This window comes from Chelmon rostratus, chromosome 11, assembly GCF_017976325.1.
Source record: "Chelmon rostratus isolate fCheRos1 chromosome 11, fCheRos1.pri, whole genome shotgun sequence".
NCBI classification, from domain to species: Eukaryota; Metazoa; Chordata; class Actinopteri; order Chaetodontiformes; family Chaetodontidae; genus Chelmon; species Chelmon rostratus.
The window spans coordinates 1,388,634-1,406,580 of NC_055668.1; the positions used below are offsets into that span (position 1 = coordinate 1,388,634).

The following is a 17,947-nucleotide window of genomic DNA, read 5'->3' on the forward strand; positions in this document are numbered from 1 at the left end:
TGTCCCGGTCCCTGTCAGATTCTTAGGTTGAGATCTGGTGACAGATGGTCGTAGCATATATTCACATGATTTACACGCTCATCAAAGCAGCCCTGGTCCTGTGGCTGCATTAGTTACCATGTTCCTACGCTCATTTGTCACTCATCACTGTTTTCCACAGAAGAAATAGTCCCTATTTAAACTGATCACAGTGGCTGTCAGTGGATGATCTAAAGCTACCAGGACATTGTTTAAGCAGACAATCATTACTGTTCACTGCCTTTCAAAGACAGATATCTTAAGTCCTGGATGAACAAGACAATCTGCATGGACAGATACCAGTCCAAGCGAGAAAATGTTTTCCTTCTCTTTATATTTGGGTAAACTGAGCCTGTAAGTCCAGTCTGTGCTGAACACTAAAAGAACACTTCTGAAGCAGAAACACAACATGACTGTATAAAACAGTGTGAATTATACCAGTGACCAAAGGTTTCATGAGGACACTGCACCCTTCATGTGTATTTTTCACAGCAGTTCAGTAGCTCCCCCTGCTGGTAGCTTGTTGTTAATGAATGTACCATCAAAAACATGTTCCACTCTTCAAATCAGCACACAGCTGGGCAGCATGAACGTGTCAGTAGCCACTAATATTACCATATGTGTGCACATGGTTCTCCCCTCACTGGTAAAGTGCTGTGAGACACTGCAAACTCATCTGTCAATCACAGGTTTCTACATTCAATGAAGTATTCAGAAAAAGGAACAGACAAGAAAACCTTTGATGAGGTCTTTGGGGAAAAGGTTGAAGCTCTGGGAACACCTGAGCTGTGTATGCCACCATCTGATAGCATACAGCTTTTTACTGGGATGTGACTGAGCACAATAATAGAACACACAGTGAAGAGAAGTTGTGTAAGTGGGTGACAGAGGACATGAGCTAACAACAGGCCTGGGGGCAGCACTGTCACATGTCAAGAGTAGCTACCCACAGATGGAAATATTTGTCCAGAATATGAAATTTTATGATGTTTGACTAGAAAAAACACAACACATGAAAACTCAGCTCCAATATCAGATCAGAAAGTTTATTACAAATATCAGCCAAACCATCACCACCGCAGCATCACTGCTTTTCAACATTCTTCAAAACAAAGGCAACTTTTCAGATAAATCAGCAGAAAAATGTAACTTCAACACATGCATTTACTTTTTCTGGTAAAAATAAAATAAAAAAAACATTCATTTGGTTCAATTTGCACTGGACTCTCTCAAAGTCTAAGCTACCTTGCAAAGCTGACTGTCATTTAACAGGCATGCTAAACAGTTGTGAGACAACTTGAATATCAAACTGAAAACGTGAAATCACTGGTCCTGCTCGCTTGTCCACACTGAAGCATGTTCCCACTCTGAAACCTTTGAGCTGAACAGCAGCAGAGTAACACAGTCTACTATTGCTCCCATACTCAAATAACAAGATAAACATTCCAAGGTGCAACAGGGCTGAACAAGTCAAACAATCAACTGTCCATTGGAGCACATATCTCACTGAGAGCAGGACATTTAGACAGGCTCTGGCCCACAACAAGGACAGCAGACGATGTCTCTTCAGTCCAAACAGGACGGGGCAGCATCAACAACTTGTGTGGGGCTATAACACACAAACAGCAGAATCACACACTCTGTGACTCAGAGAGGGCCACAGTCCACCTTAAATAAGGCTCCATACTGTGTGATCAACTCAGCAGGCCTGACTTGACAGACAGGTTCACCTCTGAGGTCCTTTCAAATCAAAGCAGTGACAAAAAGATGATAAAAATCAAGGTAAAACAACCGTATCAGCACTAAAACATACTAAAATACATCCTCATTACGTTGACAGTAAGTGACAGCATGTTGACAGCAGACAGCAGCGGTGACGGACGAGATCAGAACAGCAGCAGGTTCAGCTCTGTGAGACAGCTCTACTGTCAGCAGAAATACATTCACAAAGCCTTCCATATGACACCAATACACACACTCATGGTGAGTCTGACCTGTGAGACAGCATGTCAAACTTGGATACTAAGCAAATCAAAATTTTGACTCATCTCATGATTCCAATTTATTATCTAATAAACTGACTTGACTTCAAAATTATTACAATCCGCCAAAAAACGATTCAAATTCAATGGTCAAACACGTCAAAATAATAACGATAGTAAGTGTGAATTTTGACTTGCTTACTATCTCATAATTCTGAAGTCAATCTGATTTCAGTCAAAATTTTGACTCCTAATTATGACTTGGTGTCTCATGATGTTGACTTTGAAAGTCAAAACACTGACTTGGTAGCTTTCAATAAAACCCGCCTAAGTATTCTTAGGTCAATCAATTTTAACTCATCTTTTCTTTTTTCAAGGCAGAAATAGGCTTCCAATCATTTGACCTGTCAATCTCCAGATGAAAACAATTCAACATTCATATTGAAAACATAATTACACTGTTTAATATACTGAGAATTTTCATCCACACTCACTGTATCAACTCCGAGCGAGATGAGTAAGGCAGTAACCGTTTCACAGTCCATGTGCAGGGTGTAATATCTACATTACTTTTACAGTCATTTTAAAAACACATAACGCAGCAACGATATGTAACAGAAGGACGTCAGGGTGACATTGTTGGCCCCCAGGTTATTTTGACTCTGTGGGATACTTACTTTATAACACAGTGAGGAAATGACTGGGGAAATTAAGTAAGAGAAGGTTCTCTTAGAAGTTATGATATGTTGGTAGCATGTGATATGGTGTCAGCAATTTCCTGTTGTTCAGCTCAGCGCAGCAGGCATTACAAAGTCTCTGCTGAACAGAACAACATTTCTTCTGGGGTGGAGCTGTTTTCTAGCTGAGTCTAGTTTCATTAGCTGTGTTTAATACACAAACTACAGTTCCATTCTGTTCACCCTCAAATGTGTCATTATGTAGTCCCTACATTTCTACGAATTCCTTTCAAAAAAGCCCAAAGGGATGAAAACCGGTTGTTTTTCAACAGTGAGGCAAGCTGATGACATTCCAAACATCTCATCCTGTTGTTGCACTGCATTCGGCTCTGCTGAAGAAACAGCATCTCACACCACCAGATATTTACTCTAATCTAACCATTTCTTCTGTTCAATTCTAGCTGTGTTGAAAAACCTCAACATATCAGATCCCTTCATTTGGCCATTATTCTTTGGAAGTGGAAAAGAAAAGTCACCTCAAAAAAACAATACGGTCCCAAAAATGCCAAGTATGAACGTGGCCATCTCAACCGTTTTAGGGTGGATTGTTCCTTGAAGAAGGTTAAAATAGATCAAGATTAACTTCTTCACCAAAGTGTCATGCATGTCTTACAACGAGATGTGCAGGAGTAAGTAGAATAAACAATGAATAAATGTACACTGGACTGCTAACCTGAATGATTCCCATCTCAAACACACCCAGCAGAGCCGTGAGGATCCCACAACCAACAGCTGCTCCACCTCAGTAACGCACTTCCTTTCTTTCACATTGTAGACACAACCATCCCACTGCCTGAATGTTACACTCAACAGACATGAATCTAAACTCACTTTAGAGTCCTCTCTTAAACCATGGACAGATGCAGTTACCAGGGATGCAGCAGGACCACTTGAATGTGCAGTAGTCCAGATCACGTACAGGACCAGGTCAACAAGTGGCTCTGACAGCCAGACTCAGCTGCTACAGCCGAAAGCTATTAATCAAAGAAAACATCACCTTAAAACATTAAAACAGGATTTACTGAATGTGAGAGCAAATCTCATCTGCTCTTCCTTCCATCTACTCTTCCTCCTCCTCTTCCTCGTCATCATCCTCGTCATGGCAGTGGGTGATCTCCTGTGGAGCCTGAGGGAAGAAGTGGGGGGGCTGGATCTCGCTAATGGACCGGGTCAGCTGGTGCCGTTTGCACTCCATCTCCTTGAGGTCCACGTCGTGGCGGTTCCTCGTTGCCAGCGGCGACTCTGTGTCGATGATGTTGACGTGGGTGTGTTCCACTGTCGACTCGTGAGGCATCTGGGAGGGAGAATTATTAACGTGATGCCACAAATCAAAACTACGTGAAGTGCAGGCTGTCTGAACTGTGCCCTGAGCGAGACTCTCACCAGCACATGTGCCGCTCGGAACAGGTAGCTGAAGGGGTAGTACAGCAGGTTGATGAAGGAGGCGGCGTACAGGTCAGCGTAGCGCATCACTTGAGAGGCAAACAGCGTCTGTCGGGATCCACTGCGAAACAGGCTTCCCATCATGCCGTAGCACATGTCCATGTCATGGGTGACTTTCTGGAAAGACATGACAACATTCAAATTGCTGCTATTCGTCCCTCAGTCCTGAGGATTTGTCTTTCTGGCAGCAGACACACATTCTGAAAGTAAATGCTGAATGCAGGAGAACACCACCACGGATACTGATCAATGTCAGCAACTGTAAGTTAATCAATTATCCTTCAAACTTCCATACTGGTTGACTTCTATGTTTAGTGGAGGTCTTTGTAAGTGACAGGCAGGAGGAAGAAGTGTGTGTGTGTGTGTGTGTGTGTGTGTGTGTGTGTGTGTGTGTGTGTTGGAGGAAGCTGCACCTTAATCCGTCTCTGCAGTGAGCTGATGTCCGGCCTCTCATTGCTGCTGCTGTCCAGATGCCTGAGGACAAAACACGAGAGTGGTGTGATCTGTGAGTCCAGCTTCATTTAAAATACAGTCTTCACATCAGCTGGAGGTTACACATGCCCCGCAAGGCCTGATTAAATGACATGCTGCCGATTTCTAGACTCCTCTCTCTGTAAACAGACACGTCTTACAGTCCAGGTCAGTTTCAAACGCTGAACAGCAGACATTCACTTCTCTTCAGTTACACCTGTCTTACACTGGTGTAACTAATAAGATCAGCATAGGGGTGGGACTTCGCTTCAAATGAGGCAGCTGGTATTCTGGTGGAAACCACATCTGTTTGTGGAGCAAAGCCACTTTCTCAGAAGTATATGCATTTATACATTCAGCATAAAAAGTGAATGTTTAATGTGAGTAAAGCAGGAACACTGGTTAACACCTGCTAGCCGATAAAAAATGGATCGAAATGCAACCAGTGCGTAAACATATGTGAACCAGACATTTCTACCCATGTTTGTCAGCAGGGACACAATAAGTAGGTACACTGAGACAATGCAAGACAAAACAAAGAGGAACTCACTTGTAAAGCTCTGCGAGGAAGCAGTCCAACGACTGAAGCTCCTCAAATATGGCTGAAAAACAACAACTGCCATTAGTGGTCAAATCACATTTACAACACTTTAAGTCCTCAACAGTGAGACAGTTCCAAAATATGACAACACGTTTTACTTTTAACAGACTTGTATCTTGTACTAGTCATCCTAACACTGATCCGAGCTTATCATTTAATTATTATTATTATATAATTATTTCATGGTTGACTTTAGTTACATCTTGTAAATACGCGACTGAAAATCAACCAAAAACTTTCCATCATGCATGGTGACATATGAGTATTGTTTCCTAAACCCCTAATAAAACCTGTTTTATAGATTTGTTATGTGACAGTGAACTGCTGCTGTTGTCAGCGCTGTACTAAAAGTAAAAAACAACTGGATGTCTAATGAAGCTCTACCATAACACTTCTTAAGTTTTGTTCTTTGCTGAATAACCTTTTTCCATTTCATTAGTATAGTATGTTATCATATAGTCATAAAGCCACATGAATGTGTGTGTGTGTGTGTGTGTGTGTGTGTGTGTGTCCAGTCTCACAGCTCTTGTCGGTCCACACATGTAACTCCTGGGCCAGCTCAGGTATCACCAGGAAAGTCCTCCAGCCCTGACGCTTCTTGGATTTGAGAATGTCACCAAAAATGTGGTCTCCAATGTAGATGATGTCCTTTCCTTTAGCCCCCAGCAAGTCACACACGATGTCTGAAGAACCTGGACACAAATATCCACACTATCAAAACCATGATGGTTCAATACAAAGCTCTAATTCTGAGGTTCAGCCTCTACCAGGTTACAGGTACAGCTGCTGTTCTAAACACAGGCGTCTCATTGGTCTTGCTCGGGTTAATCCTCCAGTGAGTGATGCGTGAGAGGTTTCCAGCAGCAAATATGTGGCCACACATATGTTTTTCCTTGCTTCAGCCTCTCCAACATGAACTTCAGTTTCCCACACAAAGTCAGTAAGGATCTATGTTAATTAGGGTCATTTCCCCGACTTTTTATAGACAACTATGGGTGTTAAAAGGTTGAGACAAGAAGCTCACTCACATGCACCACATTTGGAGCTGACTGTGATTTCTAAAGGGAAATCAGCATGGGACGTGCATGCGCTCTGTGTTCTGAATCTGAATAATCTGTGTTTCATCTGTAAGCAACCTTAAGCAACCACGACTGAAAGACAAGGGAGGAAAGCTCAGTCCACAAAGCCTCCGGTTTGGAGCTCTGTGGGACAACTGCAGAGGGAAGCCTGTGGCATCCTCCATTTATAGCCTGCAGTAGATTCTCAGAGACCATAATATGGGACAACATGTGAGTACACATGGTGTTACATTACAGTATGGTGGTACTAACGCTGTCCACACTCCAGTTCAATGAGTCAGCACATCACATCCTTTATTCCTGTGCTTTACTTTCTTCAAGCTCAGTTACAAATCGATTGCTGTCATTTTAAAGAGCAAGTTTTGTCCATTACAAAATATACGCATAGTGCAACTATTTCTGTAGTTCAGTATATAGTCCTGTTTTCATTCCTGATGTAAACAAACAGAGCGTGGTCTAAGCCACAGCCTGCTGCATTACTGTGAAGTTATGTATGATCACATTCATGAGCAAACCTCACTTCTAGACACACCTCGCTGGTTATTTGTGTGAATATTTCAATTCTTTAAGTTTAAAGTTAATTGTTAAGTAGAAAAGAAAAACTGCCAAGCTGTGTTAAGATGGTTCCTTCTTTACCTCCAGAGTAAACAATACCATGCTGGAGAGGTCCGGTGTATGTGCCGATCTTCAGCCGACCGGTGGTCTGAAAGAAACCAAGACTGAGTCACACACTTTCTTTGTTTATCTATGTACAGCAAAATGCGGTTGGCCCAACCGTGCCCGAACCAGAGATTATATTTTGAATGAGTGTATGCAAACAGAAGCCAAGCATGGTACTCTGCCCGTGCAGGCTTCTATAGCAAACACTCACAGTGTCGACCTGCCGCAGCACCGTTCCCTCCCCAAAGAACACTGGCTTGCGGGCGTCCACAAGGATCAGGTCAAAGTAGGACTGCCAGGGCCGGTGGGGTGTACCTGGCTGTAACACACACACACACACACACACACACACACACACACACACACACACACACACACACAGACACACACAGACACACACAGACACTTTAAAGACTAAACAATATACTATGAAAATAAATCCGCAGATTAATCAATGATGAAAACAATCATTCGGTGGAGCCCTAATAATCATCCATCTGTTCCTGAAACTTGTAAACAAAGGGGTTCAGCTCAAATGTTATGAAATGGTTCGTGTTACCTTTGGGCCGTGAGGAAAGTCAAACAGGTAGGTCATAATTTTCTGTAAGAAGACAGGATACGTTTTTGAACATCCAGGCCCAGAACAACATAGAAAACAGGAAACTCTGCTCCATCAGTAACATCAGCTGGTATTATTACTTCATTGTGAAACTGACAGTGCCAACTTTCAAACTGTGAAAATGAATCAATACCTTTAAAAAAGGGTTTTCTGCAGGAACAATGAAAGATAAAGCAAGGTAACAGTTCCGGTTTGCCTTTAACATTCATTAACATGTCTGACTGGGAGCTTTCATCTCACCTCTGTGTATTTGTAATCACTGTTGGTGGCCAGAAATATTTTGGCTACTTCGTTCATGCGACTGAGGAGGAGAGGAAGCTTCGGCTTGGTGGAGAAAAAACATAACCAACATCAACAACACAGAAAACTATGAGATTGAGTCATTACAGTGTTTCTCATGTCAACTACAAAGTAAAAGTCCAGGTTGGTATATACGTATGTATAAGCAGACCTTACAATGCTGGTTTACTTACATCCTTCACCACGTACTTCTCCAGGTTTTCAACTGTTTTTTCTTTTAAGGAGCCCTGTGTAGACAAATAAAACGGTGGACTGAGGACAGTGGAAGAAGTGGCTGCAGGAGACGAGCTACAGCTGGCTGGAAACAGGTTTAATGTGGAAAAGGAAATGGTTCTACCTTGAAATGAACCCAGTCCACGCCGTCCCGGACGTCCTGGAACATGCTCTTGTAGGACATGAAAAGGTCACCGTCTTTGAAGCCAGTCTCACAACTACAGAGAGAGTTCAAATCAAATTTACAGTCTGCACAACATGGAATTGTGAAGGTCAAAAATGACATGGGCTCAGTTTTTCCATCACTGGAACACTGAACGTGATCACTATCATGAAACACAATGTCACACACAGTTCCAGACAGCTTCAGCATGCAGTACCTTGAGTATCTGGAGCAGTTACTGAAGAAATCAACCAGGCAAGCAAAGAGGTACGTCTCTGAGGAAGAGGAAAAGACACAAAAGTGGAATCATATTCATGGCCTTGTCACTGAACTCCAGTTTGAGCACAATCACTTTTCTTTCTTCAAGCTGACATTACAACCTGGAAGTAGAAATTACGACAGCTCTGACATCATATAAACATGGCGTGGCCCGCCTGCTGGTTCACACCTGTACAGTATTGATCATATATATGCTTGTTGGTCTATTGGAACTGAAGAAATCTTTTTTTTTTAGTACTTGGTTGTACCAGCATTGTGCAAAGTTGTAGACTAGCTGTTTTATGTTTTCTTACCAGGCAGGTTGAAGAGTGTGTTGAGGATGTAGAAGCGGTCGGTGTCTCCACGTTGAATGAATTTGTTGGGGTACATCTCTCTGATATCAGGTCTGTGCAGAGTGAGTATAGATACATACATACATAACAAATGATGAAGGTCAAAACAGAAAACAGGGCTTATACAACACATTCAGTTAATTATTTGCATTACTCTGCATTTCATTGCATATTAGCTCCCTCTGCAATGGTCTGAAATGCCAGACCTTAAGATTAATTGGAGGATGGAAGTGACCATATGGAAATTGCTTTGTTTTTTAGAGATATGGTGGACTACGATGACAGCTCAGTGGGAGCAGTGGACCTCACCCTCTCAAGAAGTTGAATCCGTGCACACAAACTAGGATGTTCCCATAGGCATCCACTTTGAGCAGGTTGCCATACATTGTGTCAAACACCAGACCTCTGAGGCGACAGATGAGTGAAGGCAAAGCAGAGGCAGAAAGCAGAAAGCACACTTGACAGTGAGAATTTGTAGCATTGGCATTGACATATCCAGTCTGTATTTAAATTGATGTAAAAAAGTGAGGCTTTGTGAACCAGCCTGGTGGGGAAGGAGGGGTCGTAGACAAAGTTGAGCAGCTCTTGTGGATATCCAATGGACACCAGGCGCTCCACTGTCAAGTCGAAGCCCAGCGACTCATACTCAGGAGATTTATACACTAGACAGACAGACAGGGAGACAGACTCATGAGCACAATCATACCAGCACCATACAGAGTGAACAGTGTCATCCATATAAAACAGCTATCCAAACATATTTGTCCCAAACCCATCTTTATTTTCACAACTTGCAGGTCAGCTTGGAAATGCAGTTCTAACAGCAGATTGTTTAGAGCCAGACAGTGAAAGGAGAAATAACTCTCTAACCATTTGTTAGCTCATGAATGCAGATAACGCTGATGTGTGACATGTATCTAAAAACCAGTTCTCTTCTCCTGAGGCATAAGCACTTTGATTTACAAATGATGAATGTTGGTATGACTTGGTATGACGACTCCATAGAGCTCTGACCCTTGCTCAAACTCCAGCCTCCCCCTCCCCCCTCCCCCCTCCTGTTGTGCCGTGTGGAATAACTGTCTTGAGTGGCTCCAGGCCAGGAATATCCCCACACACAGCTGGACGACAGCAGCTTGGGTTACAGTGGGTGCTCCAGTAACTGGGTGGAGGACTACCCCCACATTTTTCTATCAGATCCCACTTTATTCCCTGAGCTGTGTCAGTGAGAATGACCGATACTGTCAGTGCCAGGATTGATAGTCTTTATTTACAGAGCACCTCTCTTCATGTTATAAGGTGCTATCTTAAAAGTGTCTAACATATCAACAAATACAATAAAATAAAATACAATTCACAAAGAGATTAAACTCAGCAAGTTCAGGGGCCAGAAAGCAAAAGCCTAATCCTAAACCTTAGTCACCAGACAGGCTCGGGAAATGACCATGAAGTATTTCTACAGATTTATCCAGGCTGACACCAAAGGAGTCAAACTGCACTTACCTGCCAGAGTGTAATCCATATCAAAACCAAAACATTTGATCTTCTCCATGGCCAAGCTTCGGTTCACAAACACTCTGGGAGGGGAGAACAATGAATAGTCAAGCACTGCATGAGAGCTGCAGTCTGATTGACAGTGCACAGCAGACAAATCACACTGATGGAACGTTTTTCTGTAAAGAATTTCAAAGGCTCAGAGCGAGAGCTACAGGAGAAAAAACTACAGAGCAGCACTGGCTGACAAACACTTGAGGTCAGGTTTTGATGCATGGCAGGCTGTGTTTTAGGGAACTAACATACTTGAATAAAACTTAACAAGCACAACACCCACATATACATGCGACTACTGGTTATCTCTACTGTGATCAGTGGACCTGAAGTAAATGGGATTTTTGGTCATTATGCTGTATGTTGACAGAAGCAAAGTTGAGAGATTCAAGATTCAAGATTTCTTTATTGACATTGAGCCTGACATGTCAATGAAATTTGCATTGCAACCCCCCACGTTAGAAACAGATAATAAGAAAGATAAAGATTATAAATAGAAGAAATTACACAAAAGGATGTTCTATATCTGCTCTCAACATTAAGCAGTAATTTGTGCTACACCCAGATAAGAATGCCATCATATCTCCACCCATTCATCACTCCGTGTCTGTATTGTTCTTTTTGACGGGCACCACAATCTTACTCATACTTTAGGACAGATACACATTAAGAAAATCTACATAGATGGTGATTTATTTCCTATTTCTATACTCTTTAGTATATAATGTACATTATGTACATCCTTGATTTTAGTTTGTATCATTTTTACTGCCTATTTGTCTTTTTCTACATCTCTTTTATATTGTTGCTGTCTGTCACAACTTCATTTCTCCGGCATGGGATCACTAAAGTTTTATCTTATTTAAATTTGGAAATACACACTCAGTTGGCAGTTTATTAGATAGCGGTAGCTAAAACTAATGCATTCTAATACAACAGCCCTTGAACAAATCTTCCCTTCATTGTGATATATAGGTCAGACTACATTTTAGAAACACTACTCAGGATATCACAATACAATTCAACAGCCCACAAACTACAGCCTCCAAAATGACCAAATACCTGAATCAACTTAAATACAAACATTGTGCCTCCTGCTGTTACTGCACTGAGAGATTCACTGAGAGCTGGGAGTAAAAGATGCACATCCCAGCATCAGCTCTGCACTGTGGCTCAGCAGCCGTTACCGTGACACGACTCAAAGGTGAAGCAGACTTCCCTGACCAGTTTAAAAACTAAAAAACAAGCCATGGTAATAAAAGGACTAGTGCAGCCAAGGCCGGCAAGGACACAGAAAATGGTCCTCAAAAATAGACGCAACAACAACAGCCCAAAAAACTAAATATGTTTCAAGCCACAACGGCAGGAGAAGTTCTATCAAAGACATGTAAAGGTGGGCGGAATAGACCTAACATTGTGCAAAATTTGTGAGAGGGCAGGTGGGACAAATGCCTATCAATCTGAAGTTCTCTGACCTTAAAGAACACAGTCAGTGTGGTGAACTGTGATGACACAACCGACGCACTTATCTCACAGCTCAAAGTCTCTCTCCTGATTTTGAAATGGACGCAAGTTTATACAAATACTGCAGATGCTATTTAAAACCAATGTTCAGGACTTGTTCAATCTGGCTGGAATTCTGGAAAAGCAAAAAAGAAAAAGCCTAACATAAACTTTACAGGGCTGTTGAATTAGATTTCAGTAGTTTTGGCTGAGTGGACCGAATAAACTAGAATATAATCAAACATGACTAAAACTACTTGACAATGGGTGCAACTAAAGACTATTTCCACTATAAGTTTATTTTTGTCTGGCCAACAGTCCAAAACAAAGATGCAAAGAAACTTAGTTAACAATGATGTAGAACAGTGGAAAGCAGAAAATCTTCACAATGGAGAAGCTTGAATCAAAGAACATTTGGGATTGTTGCTTGATAGATGGCTGAAAAGGACTGATTAGTTATCAAAATAGTTACACTTTCTGTTGACCCGTCTACAAATCAATGAATTGTTCCAGCTCTACACCTGGCAGGTTTTTCAAGTGGAGAGCTCATTGCACTACAAAGTCCAGTTGTCCAGACGGGATTTCAAATCTAGCCTTTAACCACCTGACTTGGTTGGAAGGAAACAATTGTGCATTTTCTAATAATCCTGATCAGTTGTACATTTTCAACTGCTGCTGAGCAGCCACTCACATCAACAGCAACACTGGCTCTGTGGGAGCAGCTCACCAAAACAAACCTGATTGGCACCTTCTTGATTCTCTCACATTGATGACTGCTGCTTACATGCAGAAATGCAGATTATAAGAGATATAATCTGTGACTACACACTGGCCTGGAGATTCTATTCAGATGGTGTGAGAGATGATATCAGACCGACTGTAACAGATGAGGATTAAAGGAAAGATGCAGAAACAAGGGAAATGCACACACTAAGAAGTCACAATGACCACCACCTGCTGTCTCCACAGGGAGAAACACACCTCACAGTCAGTGTCAGTATGGATGGAGTTCCATGAGAGTTGGATGGGGAGTCAATTCACATCACGGACATCAAAACGGTCATTGATTCAGTAGTCGTAGTTTGTTTCAACAACAAAAGGATGGCATACCTCATTGCTGGATGGTTTTGAGCCAGATTCCTTGGAAAGCTTTGCAATAGAGAATACATGTAGTATTACCACTGACCTCATGGCTGCTGGTCTTACCACTGATGTCATGCTACATAGTTCTGGTGTACTGGCTTTGTCTTATCTTTCTTCTGTTGCAACTCAGGACCCTGTTATATCCCAGCACCAGTGACCTGCCTCCATTAGCTGCTAGCTACAGTATATTATAATAAAGTCTCACACATTAAAAAGTCAACATAGACACAGGACATTTCAGGTCATTTTTTCAAGAGGATTCATGGGACCAGGGCTCTATTCTTTGTATGCACTGTAACCAACCCAGGTTCATAAAATGTTACGGCTCAATGTGTCTTCTTAGTTCTCAATCAGCTTTCCAGGCTTTCTGAACTGAAACGGAGGATCAGTCAGTCAGGAAAAACTAAACTTTGAAGAACTTTTCTTTTGACATAAAGGGAATATGAGGCAGAAACCACCATGCTCTGCACGTTTGAATTTAAGCTCAAGTTGCTTTTAAAGCTTCTTCTAGTGTTTGAGCTTGACAGTTCATTCTTGACCTGGGAAACAGCAGGTACAGTCCTCACAGTCTTCGATGAAGTGCAATAAGCAAAAGATTTCACTAAACATTTGATGTCAGCTTTGGGTTCTTGGACAGGTTTTGATACTCGTTGCTATGGACACACAAAATAGTATTGAAGTTCCATGTCCAGCCCTAGTAGCAGGCTCACAGTACAGATACTTTTCTTGACCACACCAGAGCTTAAAGGCCAATGAGTGTCATAGCCATCAGTAGTAGCAGCATTATAACAGTAACACGCTTTTATAAGGAAATCAATAATTAGAATGAGTTTAAACTCATTGTCTTCCATCGCGGGACAGAAGAGTCAGTAAACAGTTGTCGCTGTACTGCTTTACAGGCTTCAGTCAGACACTGACTTCCACTTCTGTTTCCTTTTGCAGTGCAGAAAATCCTTAGTATTAGCACAGCTAACTGCAATGAGAGTCTCAAAATAGCTGTATATTGTCATGTCAGCACGTCCCAAGAAGACTATCAAAACCAAATGGCACTTCAAACCTTTTCTTCATTGACGATGGGGCTGGTTAAAACTACTTCCTCCTTAAAATCATACTGTTCAGCTACAGATACACTGTGTGCTCACAGAAGAGAGTTCTGTTTTCTTTGAGTTTACTTTAATACATATTGAAAATCCATCTTAATGTCAGATCAACAACCAACAAAGACTACTCATTTACCCATGAACAAAAGCCTGAGCCTCATTCCTCCAAAACTACGAGCATTATTCAGAAGAGCACTGAGTGTGGGAACACTCTGCAGTGCTGAAATGTATCTGACCTTGGTTTGATCAAACATCATTAATCTGTAGTATTTCTGATGCCCTGCAAATATTCAATCCTGAACTAAACTCAAACGTACATAGACCAGAAACTGGTACACTGACTCTAACGATGGTGTAGTGTGTCGTATATACAGAACAGGACAGGTCCACGTTTAAGACTTTAACAGTACTTTTTGTTGCAGTCTGACAAACACGTACCTGTGGTGAGCTTCACGTCGGTATTTCTTCATGGCCACACCATCCATGTTGGCTGGTATGTCGGCATAGTTCTGCAGACGGTCACTCCATGAAGTCGTCATCTTGAACCATTAAAACCGTTTCTGGAAGGAGAAGAGCTGCTTCAGTCAGCCAGCTTGTGTGTAATATCTGCTTGACAGCTAACTAACCGCTATGGTAAACAGACAGAAAAGTTCAGTTTCAGTGAATTAACTCAGATGCTGTTGTGTTTAAAATATAGTACTTTTAACTTTATTTAGATTTGTTTTGTTTTTTTGGTAATTGACAGTTTATTATTTTTCAAACAAATACAAGCAACAAACAGGTGAACGACAAAACAAAACAGACAGAAACACAAGAACACAAGCCACCACACTGGCACTGCTCAACAATCAATCACACATCAAGTACAAATCACTGCCATAATCACAGTCACAGGTTGACCATCAGCTCACAGTCAGCCAGTCTGTAAAGCGGCTCCATGTGGACATATATTGATCCAGTCGATCTAGTAGAGAGTACATCACCCTCTCATAAGCAGCTAGTTGTGCCATTGTTGTAGACCATTCTTCATAGGGGGGTGGACGTTTTTTCCTCCAGTGCCTTAGTAATATCCGTTTAGCTGTTGTGAGAGCCAAAACAACTTTTCTCAAAACATGAAAAGTCTTTGTCCTGAAGCTCCGTAGTCGATCCCAAGATAGACAGTTTTGTAGAAATTTGAAACTTTTTGTGCAAGACTTCAAATCTAATCTGATGGATGTTATTCCACCAGTCTTTAAGTACTGGACATGTCCAGAGTATATGTAGTATAAAGGCACCACTCCGCCTCATCTCCAACAAGAGTCTACTGGTATTAAGTTCCATTTATAAAGTTGTTCTGGTGTCCGATGCCATCTATGTATTATTTTCAGTTGAATGAACCTATTACCCACTTTAAACATGATTCCCAATCCTCAGGGGATATGCACACCTCCATATCACCTGCCCAGTGCTTCTTAACCTTGAGTAAAGGGTCACACAGTTGTTCCTGTAATAGACTATTAATCTTAAGAGTAATGCCTCTGCCTGAGCTTGATTTAATCAGCAGACCTTTATTGGACTGCCTACAGAGCAGGTAAGCGGGCCTCCTAACCATTTAGACAAGACACTTTGTATTTGGACATTAGATTTGCTATTGCTTAATTTAAAAATCTAAACTTTCATGCCCTTGATGTTGTGTCAATCAAAAATGGTATCAAAAACCAATATTTTTCAAGGTATTCATCACAGTAAGAACTTCCAGTATTGCACTTTTTAACATTTTTTTCTTTTTACACAAAAACCCATCTCTTCTGTCTCTGTCCTTTTCAGGAAAAATGTCCTGTTTAGGGACAGTTTACTCACTCCACCTGAGCAAGTGACAGTAGTTGTACCATGTGTGTGTTTGCAGCTGTTCCAGCCTGTATTTCCTTCTACAGTTCTCCACTAGCTCATATAGAGCTCTTATATGTATGCTCCTGTTTCCTCAATGGGTAGCATGATAATAATAATAATAATAATATGATGATGATGATGATGAAAGCATGCTCTTTCATTCTCATGTTCCTCTTCAAATTCCTGAATATCTTCTCAGCTTTGCTGGCCATGCCATACACAAAGAGCAACCAGAACTGTCCAGAAGCGCCAGAATCTTTGGAGTGGTTTGTCCTTCTGCTTAATCAAACCTGACTCCAACACTCTCATACTGGTTAACATGTAGGAACATGTTGGAATGGTACAGACTGGCAGGGGTGAGGGCAGAAAGTGACTGGTTTCTGTCTGAATGCTCTGAATGCTGGAAACAGTGATTTACAGGACAGACATGCGTCAAACGTCAAAAACAAGTTTACACCACACTGCTGAAAACACTGACAATGTCAGCTGTAGAAAACATCTGTGATGCACTAGGGAACGTTTCAGTGAAGAAAAACCCTACATTTTAAAAGCAGAATTGACTAATTTATACAGTAGTTTTCCACCAAAACAGCCAGTAGAAAAGAATGCACAACTAGGGTTTGATTAAATTACTTATATACTAAAAACCATATCACACATATGGCAGATTTGTAAACAGAGCATGACGTTAAGGTTTGTTGCAAGAAAGAGCCGAAACATGAAGGCTAAGCTAAAGTTAGCTCGGTGATCTGTCAACATAGTGTCACTTCGGATACTTTTGCAGATGGCTAACATTAGCGAGCGGTCCAGTGTTGTTTCCATCATATCGCTTTGTGACACCGCTCACACAGCTGGAATGTTACCTCAACCAGCCGCTATGTTAACTTAGCCAGCTAACATGTCAAACCGCTAAGTAAGTTAGCAAAAGTCTGTTAAACGTTCGAGAGCAGAGTATTAATAAATCACCGTGGCGGCTGTAGCCGCCTCAATGCCCGTTAAAACACACGTTTAACATTAGTCGTATGAAGTCACAAACACACCATTAAGACCCCACTCACCACTTCTTCTTCTTCTTCTTCTTCTTCTTCTTCTTCTTCTCCTTATTCTCCTTATTCTCCTTATTCTCCTTATTCTCCTTCTTCTCCTTCTTCTTCGACGTGTTACGGCGCATTAACGTGACATTACTGCCCCCCTCTGGTTATAGTCTTTCTCAATTGCCATCTTTTAAAAACGCACATAGTCCATCACAGCATCGGTAGAAGGCACTTGGGACACACACACAATGTATGAATTAATACATCAATAATTATAATTCGATAATATACATTATTCCGAACTGGGCCATTCTGGACAATGAGTACTTTTACTTTTTGCTACTTTATGTATTCATATTTTTCTAATGGTTCTATGGTCATAATAATCCTAAATCCATCCTAAAGTTAAGACACTCCCATAAAACTGAATCCATAATCATCTGGGATGGTAGGAATGAAGAGCAAACTGATCCTAAAATATGTCTTAAACTATGTATGATACTTCCGCTGGGGACAGGATTGCTGCTCCGTTTACACAATCTCAACAATTTACACTTTGTTAAAGGTGTTAAGAAATGATTCAAGTAATTTTCAAAAGATGTAAACCATGGACTAGCTTTTAAATATCTGTATTTATGTATGTAGAATTTTGCTACATCACAATATTGTTATCTAAGTATTTCAATGCTTAGACAAAAAGTGTGATTTTACCTTATCAAAAGTATTTTCCTTTGTTATATTTCTTCCATGAAAAAAAGCAAATCAAATGAAACAAGTCATTTCGGCCATGCATACTCTTTTGCAGAGCTCAGCCTTGTTGTGCCTGTTGTTCTTATCTTTATATTTTAATGTTCTG

The 17,947-nt window shown here is 41.3% G+C and overlaps 1 protein-coding gene across 1 annotated transcript; it reads right to left on the reverse strand.

Annotated features, from left to right (window-relative positions):
• Positions 1–1,045: 1,045 nt before the first annotated feature.
• Positions 1,046–17,182, reverse strand: nt5c2a (5'-nucleotidase, cytosolic IIa). The gene is made up of 18 exons (XM_041947778.1): positions 17,116–17,182; positions 14,627–14,748; positions 10,398–10,471; positions 9,442–9,559; positions 9,207–9,302; positions 8,859–8,950; positions 8,504–8,561; positions 8,248–8,341; positions 8,084–8,137; positions 7,851–7,934; positions 7,551–7,592; positions 7,203–7,310; positions 6,968–7,034; positions 5,774–5,944; positions 5,202–5,253; positions 4,594–4,654; positions 4,121–4,297; positions 1,046–4,031 (listed from the first exon to the last, which is right to left on the reverse strand). Exons 2-18 carry the CDS (start codon positions 14,725–14,727, stop codon positions 3,798–3,800), a joined length of 1,683 nt encoding a protein of 560 aa, XP_041803712.1. The 5' UTR covers positions 14,728–14,748; positions 17,116–17,182; the 3' UTR covers positions 1,046–3,797.
• Positions 17,183–17,947: the final 765 nt, after the last annotated feature.

Bases quoted from the DNA above. Each gene is read 5' to 3' on its own strand.
- nt5c2a (XM_041947778.1), bottom strand. From the start codon at position 14,727: ATGACGACTTCATGGAGTGACCGTCTGCAGAACTATGCCGACATACCA. The intron at 9,560-10,397 runs GTAAGTGCAGTT...CTGTCTGTCTAG, and splicing joins TATGGATTACACTCTGGCAG to TGTATAAATCTCCTGAGTAT. The intron at 4,655-5,201 runs GTGAGTTCCTCT...TTTTGTCCTCAG, and splicing joins TTCCTCGCAGAGCTTTACAA to GCATCTGGACAGCAGCAGCA.